The sequence below is a fragment of the Athene noctua genome, chromosome 1 (assembly GCF_965140245.1).
Source record: "Athene noctua chromosome 1, bAthNoc1.hap1.1, whole genome shotgun sequence".
NCBI classification, from domain to species: Eukaryota; Metazoa; Chordata; class Aves; order Strigiformes; family Strigidae; genus Athene; species Athene noctua.
This window is the reverse complement of record NC_134037.1, coordinates 168,953,343-168,970,307: the sequence shown is the minus strand read 5'-3', so window position 1 is coordinate 168,970,307 and position 16,965 is coordinate 168,953,343. Positions and strand designations below refer to the sequence as shown.

At 42.6% G+C, this 16,965-nt stretch overlaps 1 protein-coding gene across 1 annotated transcript in view; it reads right to left on the bottom strand.

Annotated features, from left to right (window-relative positions):
* Window positions 1–16,648, bottom strand: part of MAOB (monoamine oxidase B) — a 55,553-nt gene extending 38,905 nt beyond the window's left edge. Inside the window, exon 1 of the mRNA XM_074929501.1 lies at window positions 16,545–16,648. Within this exon, the coding sequence (XP_074785602.1) occupies window positions 16,545–16,590 (46 nt within the window). The 5' untranslated portion in view covers window positions 16,591–16,648. The remainder of the gene's footprint in view (window positions 1–16,544) is intronic.
* Between the last annotated feature and the right edge of the window lie 317 nt (window positions 16,649–16,965).

Genomic DNA, 16,965 nt, shown 5'->3' with positions numbered 1-16,965 from the left:
AAATATACTGAAATATTCTTTTAACCTTAGCATTTTCAGAAAAATTTCACTAGAAAGGACATGACTGGAAGTTGCAATTCTGATACACCTTTAAATGATACTTGTGTCTTCTTCCATTTAGTTGCTGGGTTTTTTTTGCAGGATACTTCTGATATTCTCTGGACAGCTAGACAACCAATACACAACAGCAAGCCCATCAGCAAGATTTTAGTTCTCCCTTAAGCTACACCCAATTCCATTGCAAGGGTATGAGGGACAGGGTGGGTAACTTGGAAGGGAATATATTATAAAGCTGTAAATAAAGTTTACTGCATTCCTGTTATTTCCTGATGTACTTTCTCTGTATCATTCACTACTTTATCATGTTCCCCCATATTATTATCTCCCTTCTAAGAACAAAAAAAAAGTCTTCGCTTGTGTACGTAATTATGAAAGTCATCTACAAATTCTAAAATTTAATTCACATAGGGAGCAAAGAAAGAGCCTCTAAGCCACTGGCATTTAATTGCTTCTAAGATGGCTGTCAAAAAATTGTTTACTTAAAAATTTCACCCTCCAACTGAAGTTGCTACAAGTATACTTGAAATTGCTAATATACAGGGAGCTGTAAAATAGGATATTTAGTCTTAACATTAACCATCAGTTGTGTTTTACTAGCTTTTATTTTTCCCGTATTTTACTGCAATGTATGTAATTTCATTTATACTTTTTCCCTAACTACCCTCTATAGTCACTACCTACTTGTAAGATGCTTTGAAAGCTTTAACTCCTTTGCCTAGTGAAGATAAGACAGACTTTGGACAGTCTGGAAAACTCCCCGAGTACATCACTAATAGCAGGAACCTAAAAAACAAGTAGAGGTAACTCTATGACCACATATGGACACCAGAAACCTAAAGTTCAACTAACGGATAGTGATGTGATGGAACTATCATGATGTGAGGCAGACTATGTGAACCACTAAGGAGGTGAGAAGACCCTCGCTCTATTTTTACTACGCATGCTTAGACTGTGTAAATGAATTCTGAGAATCCACTAGCATAAGACTGCCTTTCCTAATAAATCTGATGAATAGGTATACTTTTTGTGTGTATTAGAATGTTTTGTTAGCAGGTGTGGCACCCGTGGAGCGATCCCCAGTGCTGTCCAGCGCTGCAAATAAAGAATACCTGTTTAACAATTACACTCAATTCTGACTGTTGAGTGAAGCTCTTTGTTTCACAACTAAAATTATAAGTTGAGCAGGAAGAAAGGCTGCCATCATACTGTACTAACTTGTACTAACTTACTGCAAAACGTACATGTCGCTCACCTGAATTTCCTCAGATTCATGAAATTTGCTGATATTTATCTCTTCTCCTCCTCATTTATTTTGAAAGCAAAGATATGTTTACAATGTACTGCTCAGGGGAGTTTTACCATTTGTAACAGATGTCAGACACTTGGGCTCTGCATACAAACACTGGCTGTACATGTAGAGTAGAAACATCCAACAACTTAAAAAAGGCAAGGACCTGAGTTTCACCTTCGTTGTGCCTCCACAACTTGGATATACATGTGTGAATAAGCTCTACAGTGGCTCGGCTAACTGCTGACAGTGTCCCCCTTGACATCATGTTTGAGCAGGGGCTAACACCTGGTTTCCCCTGTGTATTTGCAGGGGCAGCAGCTGCATTGCAAGTTGTCCTCCAGGCAGCCTGCTGAAAGCTCAAGCGTGCCTGCGTGAGAAGTAGCTGACATAACATACTTTGTAAATAAAGTCCAAACTGATTAATTTCTTGAGGATTTTTTCCTTGGTCTCAACCTGTTTGGCCACACTGACTGCAGAGATGTCAGGTAACAGATATTCCTTTACCTAGAGCCATCAGGCAGAGCAGTCCGCAGCACCGGAGTCTGAGCCTGAGTACCTTCATGGGGTCCAGGGCAGTAAACAAATACTGTGCGAGGCTTATCATGAGGATCTGTCATAAAATGCACCTTGGAAATGGAGTAATACTTAGCCTACAGAACAAGCATGTTCCTCTGCCCTGGAGTTAATAGATAAATTGTGGGATGTAGAAATGTTCCACAAGACAGCAAGAAAAGGAAACATACCATAACTGATTATATATAAACAAAAGTTGAGTTCAGAGTCACTACGGTAAATGAACTTAAATATTTCTTAACACAAATATTCAAAAATATTAGTCAGACCACCTTTGTCCATGAACATTTAACATCTTGAAGCTGTTATTCTAGAAATCTCAAGATGTATATTCTTCTTGATCTTGAGTCTGAGTCTCATTTTGACTAGAGAGGCCAGGAATTCATTAATGAAAGCAATGAGTCTCACAAAAATCATGAAACCCAAAGTAGCTGAAATGTTAAGAAAAAACAGCAAATCTGTCAGAACCTACTAAAAGTTAAAGAAGCTGGTATTGCTGTGGGATCACATAGGAAACACAACTTCCCTCACTATTAGATGTCTTCATACAGTAAACCTTATTTACCATTTCTGATGGTCAGAAACACATATAAAATGCATACAGCAAATAAAAAGTTTTGGCCAAAACTGCTGCACTGTACCCAGAGAAACAAAATCTACCTGTCATAATGCTGCAGAACAACTTTTGAGAACTCTTTTGTTAGTGGTCAACACAGTTGCAGTGTTTGACCTAGGGCAACAGGAAGAAATAAAGAGGAATATGCTCCAGGCAGTTGAGGTAAATTGTGGGGGGAAGCAGAAAAGTACTCCTTCAACCAGGAATACCCACTGGGTAAGTTCCTAGCATCTAAAAAATAGATCAACTGATGGAAGAATCCTGTTCGCTGTTGTTTAGACCTAATTACTCTACAATTCAAACAAACCCCCTCCTTGTTTATACTCAAGGTCAGGTTCTTTGACCTCATTTTAAGAGATGTCCCCAAAACATCCTGTTAGTTCAGTGCCATTAGCGTAATATGGTTTGCATACCGCTGCAGTACTGAAAGGATGGAGGGCAGGACCACAGAAAAGGCATGTTCTTATGCACAGCTAAGCAGCCATTTTGCACCAGTGGGTTTTCTCCTTCAAATCTTCCACAGGTTCTTTATTGCATTACTGTGTTAGAAACTGCAATTTAGTAGCACTGTTTTCGTTTGTGTTGACTGCTCTAATGAACACAATCTCATTACTGCTCTGCCACTGAGAGATTGAACCTGGCACTGGTCACCTTTACCTCTGTCACTCATCATTAGCCAACTAAAATGTTTTAATTGAAATAATGGCTTGAGACAATAATGCCCATAAGGCATTACAGATAAGGATTGTAAGCAAAATCAAAAAACAACAACAAAAAAAAGCAAAACCAGCATTGTCTCAGGGTCTGGGTGAGTTAAGGTGATACAGGCATTTTTTGTAACTTGGAACCTATGGAAAGGTCATGGGATTTTGCTCTTGTGAAGAATACTCTCCCTTTATAAATTCAAAAGATATGCTCAGAATTATAACAGGAGCACTACAACAGAGGTAGCTAAGAACACACTGTCTGAAACCCAGTTCACATCAGGCTGGCACACTGCTATCAAAAATGGTGAGCATGAACAATAGTCAGTTTTCCTGCTACAGTGCTTTCTTAGTCCTCTGCAAGAAAAAGTACACAGTATCCAGAATGCTTCAAGAGTTGTCTAGGTGACAATACTTCTGAAAAGCAAAGGGCTACAAGGACAAGATACCGCAACCCAACAATAGCTTTTATTAACTTAGCCCCTCACCTACATCCATATGCTTTCAGGGTAAAGGTAACCTTTTAACTTCTCTAATTTAGGACACCTTTACAAAGGTACTTTAGATATCTGACTGAAGCTCATGGAAGAAAGATACAAAGATTACAGTTCAGAACCTTGTCACTCTTAGTTATTCTCAACGTCTTACCTTCACATGCTGAACAGTAGTGAAAGGTATCAAAGCAACTCTTTTTTGATATAAGTATTTTCAGGGGGAGGAGAAGTAGTCGCTCTTCCTAAACTGTATCACTGTGCAGCAATGAATGCCATTAAAATGAACACTCACCTATAACATTCGAAATCTTAAAGAATAATAAAATAATTAAATAACAGTTTCAGAAACCCCAAGGACCAGAAAAAGTTTACATTATCAATCTGCCTATCTGCTTAAAATGTACATTTACTTAAAGTATTTGTACAAAGGACATAACATTTCTGCCTAAGATATGGCACTCTGAGCAAATACAATTTATTTCTGTTAGCATTTCATTGTCTAGCCAAGGCAATGAGTTTTTCTGTCTGAGCACTGGTTCTGTAACTCTGTCACTGGGGTCAGTATGAGCATCCCAATGAGTTAATGCGACTTTACATGAGCATACACTCTAGTCCCAACTTTCTGTGATCTCTTCTCCCAGGCAGTGCTCCTAGATGATTCATCCGTGGTTCAGGGAGCAGTATTTATTAAGCAGAGTTCTTAAAACCAACATTAAAAACATTCAGTCTACATTTGCCTCAGGCATCGCACCTGGTTAAATGATAGAGAGCGCCTGGCCAGTTATCAGTGAGACAAGCAAAGTGCTGGTGCCTTAAGCTCAAGCCCTGCCAAGCATGAAGACAGCTTGTGGCGTTTGGGTGAAAACTCAATTCCTTCTATGTGGTGGTGCCCAGGCTCAAGCACAGAAGCCACAGCTGTTCTGCCCTTGCCCAGGGCTTCCCTTTAGTTTCCCTCGCATTTTTACATTTGAAGTTTCCAGTGAAACTTTAGATTGATGTAACTGGGCACTCCAGCATTTCAAAGGATGGGTATTTCTACTATCAATCATTTACTCAGTATACTGTTTATTTCAATGTCACATCTTACATATGGAGCAGTACACACATTTAATGACCACTTCACACTTTGAAAGGAAGACTCGTAAGTATTTTTCTAGGCTCCAGTCAGATTTTAAAAAAAAAACAAACCAAACTACAACAACACAAACCCCAGATTTTTCATGTCCTTTGTTATGGCCCCAGGATATACAGAAGAGTTAATTTCATCACTATTATCATCTGTACTGCAGTATTATCTCACACTTCCAATCCCAGGGCCTCCTTTGTTTTAGGTCATCCCTTTCTGCTAGTTTACAACCTAGGCTGCCTCAAAACACAACAGACAGAGGGAAGAAACAAAGGAGATAAAGAGAACTGAAGGAAAAGGTAGCACTACAGCAAACATACCATAGCATTAGAACAAACAGTGCTTAGCACAGTGAACTCTGGCTGAGGCACTATATGGGTAGTTTACTAAAAGCATCTGTTTAAGCATTACTATTACGAAGAGATATATAAGTAAAATGTCAGCCAGATTTACACTGAAGAAGAGTTCTGCCTTCCATACACCACAATGTGGGGAAAAAAACCCCTAAACTGGAAAATTCTGCAAAATTATGCAGCAGTTGCCTCAGAAGATAAATGCCTATCTGTTTTGAGAAGTCTAGCATGTTCTCAAGAAAAGAATTTATTTTTTTTAGTCCCCTGAGAAAAGTAAATGCTCAAGATACATGATCAAATAGAAGATGTGAACTGAAGAAATAAACAGACTATCATTCTCATATCTTGACATTAAAGAGGAACATGTAATTTCCAAGATTTCTCCATATCTGGTGACTCACAGGCATTCATCTAGAGAAGGTCACTTCTCATGACAGCTAGCAAAGCCCCTAGCTGAGCCACCATGCTCTCATTCCACGGCTATCCGGTTTGTTTCACGTTTTCCTTGATCTTCAGCTAACTATTTTCACTCAGTTGCACCTACTAATTGTGGATTTATATTAAGCATATCTCACTGTCACTTTCAAATATCCACCAAGCCATGTCCCAGTGAATCTCTGGAAATTCCCATCATTATCATAGCACACGTATACAAGTAGGTAAGTGTACACGTACACACACACAGAGGCTAGATACTACTAGCTTGTAAAGCTTACAAAGATTTGTGAACATTTTACCTATCTGAATACGTGAAAAATAAAGATGAACCCCACCATATCTCAGCATCATGTATAATCAATTTACATGACAGCCAGCTTAAAAAGACCACTTCATTTCTTGATAGCCAGCTCAGGATGAACCACTCCCTGTCTGAGACACCAAAGGCTGAGAACACAGGTGTCATCCAGAGAAGCTCAAAAGGGAACAACTGAGAAGATTTTCAAGTGACTGTCCTCCTTCCATCTCCTAGTACACTCAGGAAAGTTTGAGCCAAACAGCTCATAAAAACATCAGTGTTACGAAAGACAAAATTCTACCATTAGGTTTGAAGCATTCTGATATAGTGCATGGAAAAAAAAAAAAAAAAGGTGAAGGAAGCATAGATGAAAAAAAGAAATATCTAAGGTTGTACTGGGTCTGGCTGAGCCAGAATTGGTCTTCCCCTATAGCAGCCCTCATGGTGCTTTGTTTTACGTTGGGAGCTGGAAGGATGAAGCACCCTGGTGTTGTGGCTACTGCTGAGCAGGGCTTACACAGCACCAAGGCTCTCTCCGACATTTCCCCCCAGTGGGACAGGGTGGGCAAGATCTTGTGAGGGGACACAGCCAGGACAGCTGACTCCAACTGACCAAAGGGATATTCCAGACCATATGACGTCTGCTCAGTATAAAGCTGGGAGAAAGGAGGGAGGCGGTGGGGTCACCCTTGGTCCTCCCAGGCAACCACTACGCGTACGGGAGCCCTGCTCCTGAGAAGGCCCGACAGCGCCTGATAATGGGAAGTAGAGAATAAATCTGTTTTATTTTTTTTGCTTCTGCGAGCGGACCTTTGCTTTGCTGTGCTTATATTAAAACTGCTTTTGTTTTACCCACAAGGGTTGTGGGTTTTTTCCTATCTTATTTTCTTTCCCCTCTTTGCCCTGCTGAGAAAAAAAGGGGGAAGGGGGGGAAGTGATAGAGTGACTTGGTGGGTACCTGGCATTTAGTCAAGGTCAAACCACCACAAAGGTGTAAAATAGAATTTGCACTCTTTCCTTTCCTCATTTGTGCTCACTATTTAGCATAACTCACTGATTCAGCCTCTGGCCAAGCTAGCCTCATTAAAAAAAAAAACAAACAACCTCATATTGGAACAAAAGCAGTATCTTGCTCCAATAGTTAATTCATTCAAACACAAATCTATCACTCAAGCGGAAAAGGACGCAAGTTTATATGCAAACTATCCGGGTAATCATAACGCATAGTATGAACCGGCTGTTTGATCAGCTGTTGCTGTGTGCATTCAACTGAACAGACTGCATTCAATGTTTTATATATGAATGATACCATCACGATAAAGGCCAGCTGGCTGGGAGGCTCCAAAGGCACCCTTCCTCCACAGCCCCCTGACTCCCAGCTGAGTTATATGGCGGAAAATGAAAAACTTCCAAGTTTTTCAGTTTCCACCATATAAAGTAATATTTGTAAGATGAACAGGTTTCAAGTGAATTAAAACTTCATGGAACTCTTTTAACCACCTGAAACATTAAGTGCTAAACAGCTGTGACCACCATAACCTAATCCTTGTATGGATTTGATGCCAGAGGCCCTAATGAACCACAGCCTGACTCTTCAGTGTTAAGCCAGTGTTAAAAACTAGCACATCTATGATGTATTTTGCCATATGCACCAGTTACCAGAAGTAGCTCACAAGGCATCAAACTTTCTAGATTGGACTACCCTTTCTTCTGGGGATGGTCTGCACCTTGTTTTCCCCCATCCTGTCCCCCGTCCTCCCTTCTACACAAACACACCCACCTCCCCACAAAAATCCCATTGCCCATCATTTCCTTGAGCAGTTCCCTACTCTCCATCCTTAGTTGCTGCTGTTCCTGATGTCATCAAGAGTCCATCCCTCCTTACACAAAATCCATGCAGCTGAGTCCCATGGGGCTGTGGGTGTGTGGGGAGAGCAGCCCCACATACTTGCTAGGGAGGTGGCAACATCTGTCTGGCAATGGGGGCAGCATGAAGAAGGGCAGGAAAGGGAAGAAGAGAGGGGGAGAAGAAGAAAAAGATGGGTTGAATTCCCTTGGGCAGCTTTGTCCCTGAAAATGTTTCATTCTTGTTCTCCTTGGAAGCCTCATCTTCCCATAAATAATATTATCACTGTTCCTTTACTAAGTCAACGCAACTCCTCTGTAGCTTGACAGGCACTTTTCATCATCCCCTTATATTGATGCCCATTCCTCTTTCTGGTCCCTTACAGCACTCCAGTCCCAAACACTGGTCATAATAACAGTTTGTGGAGCAAATACAGATTCTAAGGGACTTCACACTGACATGAATTTTAAGCATACTGTTTGAACGGAAAAGTGACAGGACAGAAAAAGTTGTGCAAAATACACATGCATGGGTGGGTTACTTAAAGGTATACTAGGCATTTGTGGTTTAAATACCAGCATGCTGTAGTGCACTCTCATTGACCAGTGAAATCAGCAAAAATAACTTTAAACAAGGATCATACAACATTTCAAAATTATAAACCTTAGACACAAAGCAGTCCATAAGAAAATAAAGGTAGGTAATTAGATGAACAATCACATTTAGACAAACCATCTCACAAGGCATCAAGAACCTTAATATCTGACCTAAGTTTACAAAGATGAATAGGTTATCAGCCCAGAAAGAAAATCATGTTAAGTTCAAATATGGCTATATAAAAATTAAATGATTGAAACTGTAATGAGATGAATGGAATCTCCTCAAGAAATTGAAGCGCAGCTGAAGCTCTGGAGTCCTCAGCACAAGAAAGATATGGATCTGTTAGAGCAGGTCCAGAGGAGGCCACAAAAATGATCAGAGGGCTGGAGCGCCTTCCCTATGAGGACAGGCTGAGAGAGTTGGGGTTGTTCAGCCTGGAGAAGAGAAGGTTCCGGGGAGATCTTATTGTGGCTTTTCAGTATTTAAAAGGGGCCTATAGGAAAGATGGGGACAGACTGTTAGTAGGGCCTGTAGCATAGTGCAAGGGGTAATGGTTTTAAACTAAAAGAGGGCAGACTTAGACTAGATAAGGAAGAAATTTTTTACAATGAGGGTAGTGAAGCACTGGTACAGGCTGCCCAGAGAGGTGGTAGATGCCCCATCACTGGAAACATTCAAGGCCAGGTTGGACGGGGCTCTGAGCAACCTGACCTAGTTGAAAATGTCCCTGCTCATTGCAGGGGGGAGTTGGACTAAATGATCTTTAATCTGATAATGATCTGTGACTCTGATTCTATGAATGATGACTAATTTCAGAAACATAATTGAGAGCTTTCTAAGTGCATCAAGTCACATTCTCTGTAAAGGAAAACCAAAGGAAGGTCTTCAATCCACTATGGCACTGCTCAGGAAACTCTTATAACCATTGTAAACTTCACCGTTGTTTCAGTGCACTCTGTGAAGCGGCTGCTACACAACAGAGACAAAATACAAAGGCAAGCAACTCCTGTTTTCGGACGGGGCAGTGAGACAATATGGCTTTTTATCTTTAAATAACAGAACTACTTAACTACATTTGACAGTTGTGCTATAGAGAAGGAAACTGCGCCAGTGGGAAATGTGCCAAAAATCACCCAGATTGTTTACATACAGAATAGTAACTTCTGAAGAAGAAAAGCCTTCTCAACTGACTAAATTATGCATAAGACCTAATTCATTGTCATTAGCTGCTGTGTAAGATATGCAAATATAGAGCAAACTCTCTGCTGGTTCATGATACTATAAGCAGCGCTCAAGTTTCCCTCTGGGACTATCAAGGCTGTGTTGGCCTGCATTGTTCAGGCTGCCTACTTAGGCCGTACAAACATGCCTACTTAGCTTTTTGCCACAGTTCTCCACCTTTTGACAAGACTACCTCCACTCACCAGTTGTCCTCAAGTCCTCACATACTCCTGAGATCACATTAGACAGCCTAAACACTCTCAGGACAGAGCCAGAGCAAGGGGCTGCTCCCCACAGCCTCTGGGACTGCAAGCACCAGCATGTGACCCAGACTCGTATCACTGTGGTGACTGACATACTGCTATTTGCCGGAGACTGACACTATGGTCATTTGCTACATGGAGGGAAAGCATGCTGAATTATTTGTCTTTAAAATTAATCCTGTCCTTGATGGTGTCAAGGAGTAAAATGAACAAATCAAAAATCACAAGTACACAGACTCTCATGTTTTGGCAATCTCTTGACACTACAAGAAAATTAAAGAAAGAAAAAAAGTAGGCAAGGAGCAGACATACAGAATGGAGACAGAGGATACAAGTGCACATGTGTGGTCAGGATGACCAAGTAAATTTGTAACTGTGTCTTCATGGAAGAAGAGCACAAAAGTGAAATGCTTACTCTTTCTGCATTACTACCTTTGATCTGCAAAACTAAAAGTATCCTAAAACAGCAAGTTTGCAGTATCTACGTTAGCAAATAGTGCAGAACAGCAGAAGATCTGTAGGGTAAAACAGATGTATCCTGAATATCCAGTATCCATACTAAATGCTTGAAAGGGGCTTTATTTCAGACTATCTCTTGTATGGTCCTACAAGCTGAACATCGCATTAGGGTCTGGAGCTCAGGTGAGATTCTAGGGCATGTCTTCCCATTTGGTCTCATGCAAAAAGAAATCCAATGCATATTCTCTAATATTGCATAATAATATAGCATATTCTCTAAGCTTGCTCTGTGGCGTGCACCACAGAGCACTAAGTGGAGTCAGATTTGCTCAAGGTTCACAATTGATCCAAACCTATACCTACATCACAATTGATCCAAACCTGCAGATTAATACCTACCACCACCTGCAGTGTGATTAGGGTCTAGTCAAGTGCTAGACTAGACTCTGACCAAGCTAATGAACTAAAAGCACCACTGCAGGTGGTTATCCAAGTAAATAATGCACTAAACTTTCTTACAAAGAACTTTCACAGTCTCTCCTGTGTCAAACCTTGTTTGTCAAAAAAAAAAAAAAAACCCACAAAAAAAACCCCCAAACAATTCAGCAGTACAGATAAAATCCTGTGGACTTTGCAGTTTATAACCCTAACATCAACTGCTACATACGAACTTGGGTTCTCCACCAGTTATTTCCATAGTAGCTACCCAGGAACCCCTTGCCCAAAATTTTGCCATGCTAACTTACCTTATTTTACTCCTTCTAGGGTGGTCTTCACATTTTCCTAACAGACTGAATGAACCTCCCCTAATGTCATCCTTTCATAACGGTTAAATAAGCTAATGGAAAAGCTTTCCTTAATGATGCATCACTCTGAGCCTTGGGAGATGAGACGGCTCCTGCAGGTAGCCTGGAAAGGTCCTTATCAAATCAACTTTCAGACCAATTATGAGGTATATCAGTGAGTGAATTACAAGTGCTGTCCCTGCTGCCTAGGCTGCCAAACTATTTCACAACATTATGCAGCTGCTTTCTGTCCTGTTAACTGTGTATTACCAAGATTTTTTACGAAAAATCTAAAAGGCAAATGGCAGGCTCCACCTAATTTCCTCCTGCTCCTTTACAGTAGCCATGAGAGTAGCTGAATACAAAAGAAAGAACCCCCTGACAGCAGACCCAGAGACGGACACTGAAAATGTGAATGAAGAGCTTCATCATGTTAACTGACAGGGAAATGTCCTGGATTCCCTTTGCCCAACCGCATCCTGGAGAGGGCAGTATCCCTCAGAGAGGGTCACAGTCCTCCCACAGATGGATCCATTACATTTTATCATGCACAGCTATTTCATCCATGCCTGCATTTTGTTTCGGTCTGGGGTTTTTTCCTCTCCAAATGGGCATCTAGTATAGGACTGCAAGACTAGTAATATTCTCCAAATGTCTTGTTCGGCAAACTGTCTTTTCAGAGAAATAAGTATTAAGACACTGCCAGAGAGCAAAAAGAAAAAAGTTAACTAGTGAAGGTTGTGTATACTTTTCTTACATGTCCCGATTCTGTTTTGAAAACCAACTTTGCCCTCTGCTTTGCTCTATTTTAAAACAGACTGAACATCTTCAGATAACAGCCCCCAAAATACCCAATTTGGATTTTATTTTTTTGTCTGGTTTGGGTTTTTTTTAAAGTAATTTGAAACTGGCTCACAGATCCAGTGAGGGCAACTGTAATTATACAGCATATTAGATTGTCATACAAATACAAAGCAAGGCTTAAAAATAAGAGTACAGAGCAGCACAGTGTATCTAAAGAATAGGTATCTAAATATTTTTTAAACCCAACATTTCAATAGAATAGTTTACCTTACAGTAGGTTTTGGTTCTAAACTTACAGGAACATGACAGATTGCTTACAAACAGGAATAACACTAAGCATACTTCAAATAACTTCCACCATAATTAAGAAAAGGCTTCACCTTTCAGGAAAAAAAAAAAAAATCAATTAATCTCATTTTGATTGTAAAATCCATGCACCAGAAATTTAAGATAAGCATTTTCTTAAGTAGGACTGGTATAACATTAGGATAAACTCTGATAACTTCTTTGTAAACAAAAAAAGGAAAGAGGCATCCATCACAAAACCAGGAAGAGGAAGACACTTTTGAAAACACAGGACCATAGAATGAAATCACAGAATGATTTGGGTTGGATGGAACCTTAAAGTTAAATCATCTAGTTCCTACCCTCCCTGCCATGGGCAGGGACACCTCCCACTATACCAGGTTGCTCAAAGCCCCGTCCAACCTGGCCTTGAACACTGCCAGGGAGGGGGCAGCCACAGCTTCTCTGGGCAACCTGTGCCAGTGTCTCACCACCCTCACTGTAAAGAATTTCTTCCTTACATCTAATCTAAATCTACCCTCTTTCAGTTTAAAACCATTACCCCTCATCCTATCACTACTCTCCCTGATAACGAGTCCCTCCCCATCTTTCCTGTAGGCCCCCTTTACGTACTGAAAAGCCACAATAGGATCTCCCCGGAGCCTTCTCTTCTCCAGGCTGAACAACCCCAACTCTCTCAGCCTGCCCTCACAGGGGATGTGCTCCAGCCCCCTGATCATCTTTGTGGCCTCCTCTGGACCCACTCAAGCAGGTCCATGCCTTTCTTATGCTGGGGGCCCCAGAGATGGACACAGGACTCCAGGTGGGGTCTCAAAAGAGCACAGTAGAGTGGAAGAATCTCCTCCCTCGACCTGCTGGCCACACTGCTCTTGATGCAGCCCAGGCTACAGCTGACTCTGTGGGCTGTGAGTGCACATTGTGGGCTCACAGTCTGTTTTCCATCCACTAATACCCCCAAGTCCTTCTCTGCAGGGCTGCTCTCAATCCACTCATCGCCCAGCCTGTATTTGTGCTTGGGATTGCCCCAACCCATGTACAGAACCTTGCACTTAGATTTGTTGAATTTCACCAAATTTGCATGTGCCCACCTCTCCAGCCTGTCAAAGTCCATCTGGATGGCATCCCTTCCCTCCAGCTTGTCAACTGCATATGTGGAAGAAGTTTTTAAACAAAACCTCTGAACAGATTCCAAGATTTGATTTTAAGAAAATTTCTATCATCAGTGTCTCAGTTAAGAAGATAAGCAAGTTTGATGACAAAACCGCATAGTTTTCTCATAGTCATTTCCATCCTTGTGCTTGAAGAGACCTTCAAAGAAAAAGAAACCACTCCGAGCTAACAGAAGAACCTGTCACAATGCAAGTTCCAGCTCTATGAAGACCTTTTATGTTTCTGATCTATACATTCTTTAGTACCAGGCACACTGCATACAGTGTGTGGCTAAGCACTTTTAAGCTGGGAAATTTTCTTTTAAAATATTTATTTTTAATCTACACCATTCACAAAAATTTGAAGGACTTCAGCAGAAGTTTTACCCATAAAATTGAATTTACTCCATAAGTAAATCCTCCTGTTCCTCAAAAGTCTTCACTGTCATCAACTGTATTGAGATGATATGGAATCTTCAGAGAAGCCACAGACCATTTTTTTAGACTTGAAAGAAATCAATGAAGACTAATTTGAGTAGATACTCACTATTAACACTTAAATTAGCCAGTTCATTATTTTTTTTTTTATTAGCTTTTCAACAAACCTGCAATAAAGGACACTGAAAATGATTCAGCAAAGGAAGCGGTATCTTCAGATAAAACATCAGCCCCTTCAGAGAACAGCAACAGTCAGGGTTGTGAAGGCCTCTGCACCACGATTCCATTATCAGGTTTTTTACTTTTTATGATTTGGACTCTACTAATTAAATCTGGATAAAATGAATGAGTAAAACAGCTGCCAAAGAGGGTCAAAGCACTGCAAACGAACAGTTTGCATTAACCTAAATAAAGAAATAGAAAAGAGATAGCTAAGTGGCATCTCTGCAACATGTTTGTTCACATCCTCACATCAGCACAGTGACTCTTTGCTGCTTCTGCGATTACCTCCTTCGCTTACAGCTGCAGCTGCTAACTCTAGCACATGTGAAGGTTATGAGAGCTTTCCACTGTTTTACAGCTGTGCACCGACTAATGCCTTCCTCACCTAAAGGCAGTAACAGTAGAGTCTCAGGTGGCTCAAAAACAGTGACTTTCTGAAGGACAGCACATCCAATCCGGAGTAATAACAAACCTGGTCTCCAAGGAGTGACCCATTTTAAAAATCATATACTTCATTTTCCAGTGGACAGGAGAAGAGATCTCTGCAGCAGTCTGGCAATTCAGCAGGAGTTTTCAATCAGAGCAAGGCAATATAAAACCATAGTTTCATCACCTGGCTGCAAGGATTTAGAGAGATATATGTGGGCAGAAGACAGAGGTGAAACAGGAGTGGTAAACAATAGCTAAAGGAACTTAAGAGAGGTGCTTAGCCATTAGTAATTTTTGTGTGTATATTTTCCAGCTTCTGTGTGAGAAAAGTTGTTACAGGTTGAAACCACAGTGCTTTGGTGAAGATGTGGTGTAAAATGAAGTAAATTCAAAACTGGTTTCTTACATTCCTTACAACCCCCGCCACTCACTGCTGTCTGCAGGTATCAAAGAGTGAAGCACACAATTTAATACAGCATAGCGCTGCTTCTCTGTGCCGACTGCTCTGTCAGAAAAACATATGTGGGCTGTGCAGACCTGCCACGAAAATATTCCCATGGCAACCATGAAAAACAAGGGTATATTAAAAGCTGTTACACTAACTCACTCCAACTCATTCAACAGAGGGAACCTGTAGCACTACTGCTGACAAAAACATGCCACTTCTTTCGTTTAGAAGGCATGAATCGGTAGTTACTACCGGTTAATTTTCTGTAATTGACAACTGTGAAACAGTGTAAGTTAAAAAGTAGCTATAATACTGTGTTCAGAATCAACTGTACTTTTTAGGAAAGCAATGGTTAATTTTTTGCTAATCACATAAACATACATGAAATATTCAATAATTCTTCACCAGTTTGTGATCAGAGAATCATCCTTAGGAAATGATGCCAATGATTCTGTTCACTGTATTTTGTATATCACGCTGCACACCTTAATATCATGGTTAAACAAGCATCTGAATTATATAGTGAAAATTAAAAGCCATGTAAAAAAAGGATTAATAAAATCATGTAACACGAGTAATTTGTTTGCAGTTTGGCAAGAGATCCCACTTGGATCTGTGAACGTGTGCATACTCACTATGCACCAAGGAGATTAACATACAGCACAGGGGCGATCACACTGCATACCTCTTAGCACTAACAGGCCAAAAAGCAACTGTTTGATACGTCAAAGGCACGGGGGGGGGGGGGGGAATCTGTCGCACATACACATTTATTTGGCATGTGTATCTCAAAAAAAACCCACACGAGAGAGCGCAATTCGCTCTGGGCAGGCACACAGGTCTTCCAGCCAGGATTAGGTTAAAACCAGCAGATTGCCACTCAGTGCAAGGAGGCTGCCAGGCCTGCTGTCCGTGTTCTGCCAGACTGCTCCTGCTCTCAAATCCCTGTCGGTGCTGAACGAGGAACTAGAAACTTACTAAAGGATCCAGCTGATTTCAGACATTTTTTCTTTATGCTTCTACCTGCTCTAAACAGAAGGCACCCCAAGATTTAAATCAGTCATGTGTGACCGAGGGCCTCTGCATAACACCCCTGCTCTCGGTGCAGGGGATGCAAAGTGCGTGTAGCCTCGCCTGCCCAGAAGTTCCAGGGGCTCCAGTAAGAATTACACGGGCTCAGGGGATGCTGGGGCTGGACAGTGGAAAAAACATAATAACAAAATTTTAAAATAAAACATTTTAAAATAATACTAAAATTTAAAAAAAATAATTTAAAAAATAATACTGCCTGCACCATGTGGCATTCAGCCTAAACTACGAGGACTCGACGCGGCCGGGACGCGCTCGCACCTGGGGCTCCCCGGAGGGGACCCGCTCGGGCCGAGGAGGCGGCGAGCACCAGCGCAGCTTCTGCCCCACCCCGCCCCGCCCCGCCGCCGCGAAGCTCCCGCCGCTGCCGGTGCCGCTGCCGCCGCCTCCCCGCGGCCGGGCGGCCCAGCGGCTGTGCGGGGCGCCGGGCGCCCAAGCAGGCTGCGCCCCGGGTGCCGCCACCTCGCCCCGCCGCCCAGGCTCGGCGCCTCAGGGGCTGCCAGGACCCCCCGCCCCGGGACCGCCGGACCCACCTGAGATGCCGCCCCCGACCACGACCACGTCGTATCTCTCGGCCATGGCGCTGCCCGCGCACCGCCCGTTCGCTCGTTCCCTCCCTCCCGCGGCGGCTCTGGCCCGGCTCTGGCGTCCCCCGGGCGCACCGCGCCTCGCCCCGCCTCGCTCCGCCGATGGGCGCCGCCTCCCGCCGCCCCGTGTGGGGCCGAGGGCTGGCGGCGACGCGCCCGGTCGCGGCCCTGGGCGGCTGCGGGGGCCCGGCCAGCGGGGCGGCAGGAACGCCGGGGGTGGGGACGAAGGCGGCAGCGGCTGAGGGGCCGCTGACCCTCCAGATGGTGGCCGAGCCCTCGCATCACAGCGGGAGCCATGCGAGCTGCTGTCTCTTCTCTCCCACCTGCCAGGAGGTTTGGGGAGGGAGCGTGCTCCTCGCTGTGGAGC